This window comes from Colletes gigas, unplaced genomic scaffold, assembly GCF_013123115.1.
Source record: "Colletes gigas isolate AHSC1104 unplaced genomic scaffold, ASM1312311v1 Colletes_gigas_Sc00002, whole genome shotgun sequence".
NCBI lineage: Eukaryota > Metazoa > Arthropoda > Insecta > Hymenoptera > Colletidae > Colletes > Colletes gigas.
Genome location: NW_025106631.1, coordinates 12,098,043 through 12,109,016, shown reverse-complemented (window position 1 = coordinate 12,109,016; position 10,974 = coordinate 12,098,043). Strand labels below are relative to the sequence as shown.

Genomic DNA, 10,974 nt, shown 5'->3' with positions numbered 1-10,974 from the left:
ATTGTAAGTATAACTAATAGATTGCAGTGTAACTATACAATTTTTTAAGTTGGGCATCAAAAATTTCGAGAAAAACAAACGAACTGGACGATATATACGATCTTCGTCAACTACATAACGTGAGATTTCAAGGAAAGTTAACAAACTGGGAGTTTTTTCATCTACTGTCGTAAGTCGATTTAATTTGGAAAATGATACCAGTCTCGTAAGAAAGTAGGTTAGGGACTCTGTGAACTTTAAATATCAAAATTGTTTACGAAAACCAGTATTACAAAAGCGTCGAATGCGATAAGTATCGATATTAGCTGATATATTCCATTTCACAATGGACGTATATGTAAATAGACGAAACATGTGATTTTTAGCGACGAACAAAATTCAATCTGTGTGTACACAATAACATAAATTATTATTGGCACGATTTAATGAAAGAAAAAAGGATCATATCACATAGAGTTAAGGGTGGTGTATTAATTATGATTTGGGCTTCCCTTAATAAGAATTTTTAAAGTGAATTAGTTTTCGTAAATGGTAGAATGGTAGTTGAATGCTAGTGGTTATTAACAGTTGTTAGATAACCATTTGTTATCTTTTAGTTAGATAAGGTAACAAAATCTTTAGTTATAAAAGATAACAAATAGTTATTAATTCTTGTTAATACATACATACATACATTTCTTGTAATAAAAAAAAAGTGATTTCAAGAATTCGGGATTAGTTATTACCACTACTAGCACCGAGTTCTGATTTGCGGATAAATATTCCAAATGAAGCTTTAAACAATTGAATTTATAGTGTATGTACTTACTGGCTATTAAAAGTAATCAACAATAAAGGAAAATCCATTAAATACTATATGAAAAGTAACTAAAATTAATGTTGAATTTATATTTTTTTTCACGGTCTAAGATATAATTTTAAGAGAAAATTATATTTCCGAAGAAGAAAATTTTTGTTTCGTATCGCAATATAAAAACACAAACGATTTTTTCAACTTTTGCTACAATGTTATGGACAATGGAGAAATACCATTAAGTTTATAATTATTCACAGGACTGTATAAAGAGGGTGGTAAAAATAGGCCAATTTTGAACCATGCTGCCAACAAAAAATGTTATCAGAATATAATTTATATCTCCTAAAGAGTATGAAATACATACTTATTTAACCAAGAACTGAGGGAAAGTTATAAAAAATAAACGTAAATTACTGACTGTAAGACTCACCCAGTGTAACGTACATATTTCGATATTTTCTTCGTCTGATGATGATCGTCTGGTCTGATCGTCTGTGAATTAATGTCGAGCATATGTAAAAAAGCATAAATAATGCATCCTTATCTATGAATCTAACCTTAACATGGATCTTACTTGTAAGATAACCATAAGATAATCGACTCTTATAATTAGTTTCTAAGCTGATGATCTCGATTATTATGATGTTTTCCTCAAAGAATTATATATTTTTAAATACTTTAAAATCAAACAATTTATTATTATCTTTTAGTTAAATGTTTAAACATTGCTCCTCATTAAGAAAATAATCTTAATGCAGGCATTGACGATTCTTACTCTTATGTAACCATAATTTTATAATTTTAGTAATATAAGTGGCACTAAATTATAAAGAATGTACTTTCCCTTATTTAAAATGATTATTTTACTGATACATCACTTTGCATACAAAAAAATATCAAAGCACTTAGTGAATATCAAAGATGATAATATTTCAAAATTTGCGTTTATTTTTAACAATTTTCCCATCCCTTCTCGAATAAACAATTGTGCATTTCATACTCTTTAGAAAGTAAAGAATCATAATCTGATAAAATGTTTCATTGATACCATGGTTAAAAATCGACCTATTGTTACAGCCTTTGTTTTACGTTCTTGTTACAACCACCATCGATTTCGTTAATTTAATTATGAATAAATTAATTAGCACAAGGACACATGCTGTTTCACACGAAGCTGTAACATTGGCTAATGAAATTCACATGTGTACTAAGTTACTTATTGCCCTGTGTGGTAACAATGATTAGAATCATTGGGTGCCAAAAATTTGTCCTCTCCCCACCCCCACGAGACGTTTTTTCCTATCGTTCGTACGGAGAGGGGTACTCTTTTATTTAAGGGGGAGACCGGAGGGAAGCCAAGGAAAATCTTATAAGCTAAAATAAAAGCGAAACAAGGCAAGGTTCGCGAGACTCTTTTTTCAGTCTGAAGAGGTACTTAGAGGAGTGGCCATCATACTACAGGTATCTTATCGCTCAACTGTTCAAACTGTTAACAACCGTCCTCCTCTGACGAATAATTTAAATAGTGTGGTTTCGAATAATGTTGTGCGTTTTAGTTCCAAAAAGTTGTAAGTTTCAAGTGACAGTGAATATATTTGTTGTGGTTGTTTAAAAGTGTCAGTGCCATTTCTTATTTAACATTTCGCCCAATCAATGTCACAACTATAAAAACTGCGAAGTTTTCTTTAAATCTGCTCAATAACAAGCAGATATACCATTTCTTCTGGTCTAATATTTTAAGAGTAGATATAGTTTTTGTTACCGAATACAAAACAATATTATACTGATATATACGGCTACCGCATATGTATTAAGAGAACTAATTTTATTTTCAAACTCGACAAGTTTAAGAGTAGGCCAGAATCGATTAATTGGAAAGACTGATTATACACTTTTAAAAGTTGATTATTAACTTCTGAGATCAACATTTCGGTTAATCGACATTCCATTATTCTTGAAAACTGTGTCATGTTACGATATGTTTTGATTTTTTACATTTTATAGTTACCTTAGACGTCGTATGATGTCTGTAAAAATAATTCATTCTGACACACCATTTCCACTTTTAAAAAATCGTCGAACATTGAGCTTTGTGTCTTAAATGGTCATTAACAGTTAAATATCAAACGACCTATGTTATTATTTCGTAAATATTATAAAACGTTACTAATGTTAACGATCAAAGAACAACTTTACTAACTCACTAAAATAATTTTTTATATCATACATATATTCAAATGTTTTATATAATCCAATTGTTCAGGTTTGTATACGATTTGTATACGGTTTGATAATTTCAAGTAATCTGTAATTAAATAAAGATAGTCCAATTTACTGTTTAACGTATATCATATAACATCACTGACATTATACGAAAACTGTTATCATACTTGTTCCAATTAAGTCAGAACATTACTACATAAAGCATTCTATTGTTTCAAATACTAACCGATGTCACAATCAAACAGTTTGTTGTATCTTAACGTGACCTGTTTCTCCTCGTTAAATATATCTCATTAGCTAAATATATCAATTGAGACTACTAACTGAATGGTCTAATTGAAGAAACGTGTTGAATATTGACGATTATATAAAATATACAAGAGAACCTTCAAAGTTTAGTACATCATTTTGCATTTAAGAAGAAAACTGTAACAGTTCGTTCACAGGATACGATTTTATGACCGATTTTTCCTACTCCCGCCGATTTCTGCCCACAGATGTTCAATGAGGTTAATGTCTGAACTTTATGCTGGTGTATACAATACATAAACATTCTTTTACAGTTTTTGAGGTCATTGTTTTGTTAAAAATATGAAATAAAAACTGCCTAATAACCTCGTTTTCTAGCACTTTCTTTTAAATTTTTTTTTAAAATATTCAAATATTTACATTTATCCAGAAGACCAATGTATAAAACCGACATTTCCAGTGATGTTTGCTTCAAAACATGTTTATAAGTTACCAAACACTCAGTAAATGCAGTATAAGAATCAATTACCATTACGAAGTGAAATTATCTCTTATCAATTCTTCATATTACAGCGAAACTATAAATTATATTTAATCGTGACATTCTATCGATTAAGTTTGAACTTTAAAGTGTTATAACTCTTGAACTATTAAGTTTAAGGCCTAAGTACTTTGCATCTAATACTTTTTTATGGAGATTAAAAAACTGTATCGAGTAGTCCGATCAAGTTAAACAAGTGAAATTGCATTTTTTAGGTGCATAAAAATGAATAAAATTACATTGAGTTTGTAAATTATTCGTTGTTGTTTAATTTTGTCTTATTTCTTGTATCTCTAACCGTTTTAGAGATATAGCTTTTTTCCAGTTGCGTGGAACGACACTCTGTATATTACGATTGTTGACAACAATAGTATCTCAACATCGAGAAACAAAGATCATAGAAAAGTGTGAGGTTGTATACGATTATGTATGTATTCCAGGCCCAATTTACTTTTGAATTTGTGAAACATGTGGGCAGACGAGGATGAACCAGCACCATGGGATATTGAAGAAACTCCAGAGGAACAACCCGCTGATGATGCGCCTGCAGAAGGAGCTGCACCGGCTGCTGCTGCAGCTCCTGGAGAAAAGCCAAAAATAAAATTAGAAAAAATTGAACCACCACATTACAATCATCACTGGGTCCGTCCTCTCTTTCTCAATTACGCATATCTTTACGACTACAGGTAAGTGTAAATTAATCTTTCTAGAATGTGTAAAAGGATAATGACATATATCATAGTGGCCAAAATTATAATTGCTGTTGCGGCTATGTATAATGTGCAGCTATTATAATTGAAAAGATATAGCAAGCAAATATATTCAATATTTCATTTATTATAAAAACCATTACTTAGTCATTTTGTTCTTAAAAATTCAATTAAAAATTTCGAATTGATGATTTTAATAATAATAAGTTTTGTTGATTTGTTTGGTATAAATTTAGAAACTTTAAATATTTACAATTCTTTAAATTAATTTAATTTTTCGACCTAATTATTAATCTCTGATATAATTTTTTAAATATAAATGACATACACTACCATTCATAAATCATCGGACATTTTGCTCATCTGTGTTAAAAAATGCAAATTTAGGTGTAGATACAATTTTCTGATACGACATTATTAGCTTGCTTTATTGTATTTACTCATTTTAAATTACTACTTTACTGGAAATTCTATAATACTTGTATAAAATTAAAATTAATATCCAATAAGTATAATTGTATGAGAAAGCAAATTTTCAGTTGTGGGAAATATTACAGAAAGGTTGGAATTACATTAATGAAAAAAATAGTTAAACATAATTGTCAATAGTATTCCACCATTAATTTGAATGATCGTTTTCTAACGAGGGTAATGCATTCGTAAAACGAAAACATTTGTATTGTTCGCTAACATTTGGTAAAATCTATGACACAATATAAGTTACTTTTTCTTTATAATGTAATAAATAAACAAGTATTGGTTAATTTCATAATTTATCAACATTATTTTGTTTCATTTTTTAATTGTTAATTCGTTTTTATTTCATACTCATTAAACGTCCGGTGACTAATAGACTTATTGACTTTGCTTTTTACAAATGTAATTATCAGGAGTAATAATTTTTATCTTTTTTTTCAGGAAAAATTACTACGACGATGTGATTGATTATCTCAATCAAAGACAGAGAGGCATATTTCGTGAACCTCCCAGGGCTCAAGAATGGGCTGAACGAGCAATGAGAACCTATGATGAGAAGAACACTGATAGAAGTTACAAAAGATCTGCAGACATGAAAAATATAATTAATATGAGACACGAACCTAGATACTACAGTTATCACACTCGGGCGTATTACAGTTTGAAGTACCAGAAGATCCTTTGAATTTATTTTTTTTTTGATAAGAAAATGTATAACCCGATATTAAATGAATCGTCATTCGCGGCATAGATATAGATTTCGTTGCAGTATATTTACATGTGGTTTGTATCGCTTTTACTATTTAAACGCATATTTCATCTATGATATTTATTTCCGGCCCAACTCTTCATACCATAAACAGAAAGCAACAGAATGTTTCGCGCATACAAATTGTCACTTGTGCTTGATTTTTTCAGACATCAAATTCGTTGTAATCTAATATGTAAACATTTTATAATAATTGTTATCTCCTTAATTAGTTATTTATTTTATGCAATCGTCCGATTACTTCGAGATAGATAGTCCTATCTACGATATACATGTATATGCACTAAATTTCGATGCATACTGTATGTATACTGCTACTGAAGCACTTTGAAATACACTTGTATTCTCAAACATTATATTGAAACTATTTCTTTAAATGTGGCTACGTTAACGTCCTTTTGCTGTTTAATTTCTCTTTGTAGAGAAGGAAGTAATATTTTGATATAATAGAACTTCATTCATACGAACCCAGCCGGGCAGAAACAATTTATAATAACTGGACAGGATCGTATAATAAGAGTTCACCGATTATCCCAACTATTTTTAACTTTCCATTCGTATGACCATACTTCTTGTTCAAATAAGTGGATTTAATTCGGAACTGGATGAAATTTATTTCAAATAGCAATTTTTAAAAAATCATTTCAAGTAATGTTAATTTGTATTTTATAAATAATGTGTTTCAATTGATTTTAGATTCTTCATTTAGTTAATTAATAGTAAATTGAAATACAGCTTATTTAGGGAAATAATATTTATTTTGAAGGGATAGGCGTGTTGGTACTATACAATCACAGCGTTCACTTTTTGAAGTTCTTTATTTCTCAACGTCGCACAGTGGTCCCAAATGCCGAAAAGTTGGCCATAATATGAAGGAGTTCTTCAATTTAGCTAAAAATTTGTAGGTAGGGGTTATCGAGGTCGCTGATTACGAATCAAAAGTCATAATTTAAAAAAACAAAATGGCGGCTCCGATATAGCTCACACATATGCGAAAGAAATGTCGGAATTACCTGAAATTTGATACATAGTTACTATCGAGGTTGCTGATTACGAATCAAAAGTCATAATTTAAAAAAACAAAATGGCGGCTCCGATATAGCTCACACATATGCGAAAGAAATGTCGGAATCACCTGAAATTTGATACATCAGTGTCATCATCGGTACTTTCTTCAGAGGTAATTGGTAGAAGTAATAGCTGCAGAGCGTCCGGCGTGAATTTCTTGCATTTCTTTTTTGATTCTTTTTTTAAATTTGATATATATGGATCTGATGATAGTAAGAGCCGCAAGAATACATCTTCCATTGTTTTTGTACGAGAACATTTTCGTGAAAAATCTCTCCGAAAGCTTTTAATATATTTGTGGCTGTGTTCTTGTGCTTCTTCAGACATTTGTCCAATCGGTAACAATGCGTAACTTATTATTTCTGGGCCGTGTATTAAAATTTTGTGCACCGAAGTTGGCATGTAATACCACGGATATAGTTCTACGAATCTTGTTGCCACTTCAACAGCGTACTTTTTAAATTCGACCAAATTTACATCGTGGCCACTTGAAATTGGTTGCAGTATTGCGAAAAAACTTTTAATTAAATCTTCATCAACTCCAGTTATTGATGCCGATATTTGGTAGTTTTCAAAGAAACGGCGAGCCGTATTACCATCATTGGTGCTACCAAATCCAGGTTTCGGACGGTCTACTAATAGCCCCAGTTGTAGTTGAAAACCTCGTTGAATAATTTCTTTACGGTCTTTCACTATCTGTTTTTCTTCGGTGCTGCGAGCTTGCCACTTCTTTATTGGTAGCTTGTATGATAAGTGCAGACAACATTCAAAAAAGCGTATCCATGCATGTAGCGTTGACAATCCAAAGCGAAGATGACATTCATTAATTTCTTGTTGCAGCATTTTATTAACATCATTGAATTGTTTTGCTGTTGCTCCGCACAAATAGCAGCGTTGAGTGGACAAGGTGGATGAGATCGCGTTGCATACCTTACGATCAATCATGGTTAACGCAAGTTTATACGAAATTGAAATTTCTTTCCCATCTATTATCGTATCGAAGGGAACAAGTTTTTTTATTTGTTCTTCAATATATTTTGTTTCGTTTATATTTACTTCCGTGCTTTCTTGAGTAAACTGAATTTTGATGGGCCTACAAAATCGAGGGGATGATGGCTTTGCATTCTTCCATACAATGGTTTTATCTCCAGATGTAAGTTGTAGTGGCACAAGTGATGTCAGAAAAATATCTGAATCGGATTTTCCATCAACAGTAAATATTTGTTTGTACATACTTTGACTGGAACTTCCATCACATCCCCACTTGCAAATCAAAGTCATTTGTTGTACCTTTGATGGGGTCAAAGTTTTAATAATGTCATTCTGAATTAACAAAATCCGTTGAATTGAATGATCCAATAAAGCTTGCAGTTTTACCTCTGCACTATATTCTGTAATTGTAATATCCACTGCGGACGGATAACATTTTCTTTTGGCTTCTAATACCATGTTGTATGGCGGATATAAATTGCAATTATTTTCCTTACTTGTAGTCCGCAATCCTAGATATTGCCTCTTAGATAATTTATTTTCAATTATCAGTGACAGAGCAGCATCACCGGACAGTGTTGTTTCAACAACTTTCTCCACAGATCTTCTGTAAACTGTAGCTCTTGATGTATTCGGTGAAGTTATATCTTTTATAACTTTCGAAGCGTCTACTTCTCCTGCACTTCGAAGACTCATCTGTATAGCGTAAGACAATTGTTCGGGAGAAAAGTTTCTTCGAATTTCCTCGGTTTTTCTTCGTTTAGACCTTTCACTTAAGCCGTCGAATTGTGAAAAAGGTCGACCAGGTCTCTTTTCAGATGATTCTGTAATTGCGGCTGGTATGCGGATCGCTAGTGAAACACTGAGCCATTCTGTGTTTTTCTCCAAAAAAAATTTCTCGCATCTACTTGATTTGATCCATTTCTTCTTCATGATAGAAAATAGTTTGGCAAAGAAAGAAATTCTTTCCTTTTCTATTATTTTGATCATGTGTAACGTTTTCTGACTTAGCTGCTCCTCTAAACATTGAAGAATATCCCTCGTTGGGTGATTTAAATGGCCTTTTACCATGAAATAAATTTCTTTTCTGGTCAAAATTATTTCACTGTCGGAAGATGCTGTAAATAAATAAAATTACAATATATTATACATAATTATACATAAATTACAATATATTTAAAACACACTGTTCAAGAATTAAAGCAAAAGCTTTAAGATTATTCATCGTAGGCTATTTTTTGCTTGCTCTCTATTAGTTTGCTATATAGGGTGTTCGGCCATCCCTGGTCAAAAATTTTAATGGGAGATTCTAGAGGCCAAAATAAGACGAAAATCAAGAATACTAATTTGTTGATTGAGGTTTCGTTAAAAAGTTATAGAAACATTTCCGGCCACACAGTATATTTTCGGTAAAGAATTTTTTTCACGAAAACACGTCGGATTTCGGAGGTATGTGTATTCAACAAAAGTGATTATAATTGAGCCCCGCAACCAAAAATAATTTTTTCAGAATGATTTGAAATTTTTTAATTTAATTTTTTAATAACTTTTTAATGAAGCCTCAGTGAAGAAATTGATACTCTTGATTTTCGTCTTATTTTGGCCTCTAGAATCTACCATTAAAATTTTTCCCAGGGGTGGCCGAATACCCTGTATAAGTAAAAAATCTAAATGAAAACGAAAGGCAATACCGCACAAATGTTTTATGTCTGTCATAAAGTCAGGCAGGTATAAGGCACAATTTACAGCTTACAGCAGTGCCTTCATATTATTTGATTCTTAGTGCTTTTACATGGCAAATGCGAAAAAATGTTTTAGTTTGGAATTCTCAAATTTTATTAACTATTTTCGAAATAAATAATTTTTCATGTAAATAGTTTAATGCATATTTATAGTCAATAATGAAGTAGATCAACTGGTTCATTGAAAAATATACAATATTTAATAATGAAAAATTATTTATGCATTAATTTCAAAATTTATTAAATCTAATAATAAGTCCACCCAAAATTATACATTATTTATTTTAAAAAATTTGTTGTATATGCCACAGTTTCCAAGAAAAAACCGCGTGATTTAGTAACGATCTTGAAGGATGAGCAACTTTTTGCCTACTTGTTTGCGATGCATGCATGAAATTTTACATTTTATTTTCAGTAATGAATGTACCGGTTTAAAAAATTAATGGATAACAATTTTTAATATGTTAGTACATCAGAAATGTTCTACTTACTTCCAGGAACAGCATCCATTTTGCAGAATTGAAATTGATGTCTTCTAAAAAAACTTATGCACTTTTCACTCTGTGGTACGAATTGACGCTTACGCTCTCGACAAACGACTGACTAACGAAGCCGAAGTTTGGATCGCAATTGCCATCCAGGTATAAAAATATGACTCATTTCATTTTCCCTACCCTAAAGAGACATCCTTAAACTGCCGATTCCAACAGGTAAAACCTCCATACCGAAAAATTATTTTTTGGGGTTTTGGCCACGTTTTCACGATTTGGGACCACTGTGCGCCGCAGTGAAAAAAAGTAAAAACCGATTTTTTCCTCATTTTCTGCGTATATACATAGGTTCGAGTCTCTTTTCAGGACTTAGTATTTTTTTTTCAAATTCTAACTATATAACAATGCTTTATATTTATTTATAAATGTTCTAAAAGTATTTTACAAATATTTTAAGCTGAAATATGTATAAATATAATTATGGAGCGTTTTTGCGTCTTTATTTTTTTTTGTCAACCACGACTGTTGTTTAACCTCTCTTACACTGAAATTAATGTGAAATGTTAGTTTTCGATAAGTCATGTAAATAGTAGACTTAATCCGGTATCGTTAGCACTGGCAGGGGGATAATGTGATGTCGCCTCCCATGCTCGCCACCAGAGGGATCGCGCTCTCACAAGCGCTCGACCGACCCCTCGATTGCTATATGTATATTATGTTTAAAAGTATATTATAAACCCCAAAAATGTGGCGAATGATAACACAGAAAAAGTAATGGGTATGAGAATGTGATTCCCAAATGGGGACCACGATAACTAATTAGTTAAAGTGTTTTTTAAATTTTTATAAAGAATATGTATTATTTAAAATTGTAAATAAGCAAAGACGTTTATTTCAATACAAATATTTATTGGTTTT

The 10,974-nt window shown here is 31.3% G+C and overlaps 1 protein-coding gene across 3 annotated transcripts; it reads left to right on the top strand.

Annotated features, from left to right (window-relative positions):
• The first annotated feature begins 2,143 nt into the window (after nt 1-2,143).
• Nucleotides 2,144-6,121, top strand: LOC122400153 (flightin). Of its 3 annotated transcripts, none has more exons than XM_043401451.1 (3): nt 2,144-2,257; nt 4,250-4,495; nt 5,438-6,121. In XM_043401451.1, the coding sequence occupies exons 2-3, from the start codon at nt 4,278-4,280 to the stop codon at nt 5,679-5,681; spliced, it is 462 nt and encodes a 153-aa protein (XP_043257386.1). In that variant the 5' UTR covers nt 2,144-2,257; nt 4,250-4,277; the 3' UTR covers nt 5,682-6,121. The 3 variants fall into 3 exon arrangements, with proteins under 3 accessions (XP_043257386.1, XP_043257405.1, XP_043257395.1); XM_043401470.1 differs by having other exon boundaries at nt 2,246-2,364; XM_043401460.1 differs by lacking the exon at nt 2,144-2,257 and having other exon boundaries at nt 4,166-4,495.
• The last annotated feature ends 4,853 nt before the right edge of the window (nt 6,122-10,974 follow it).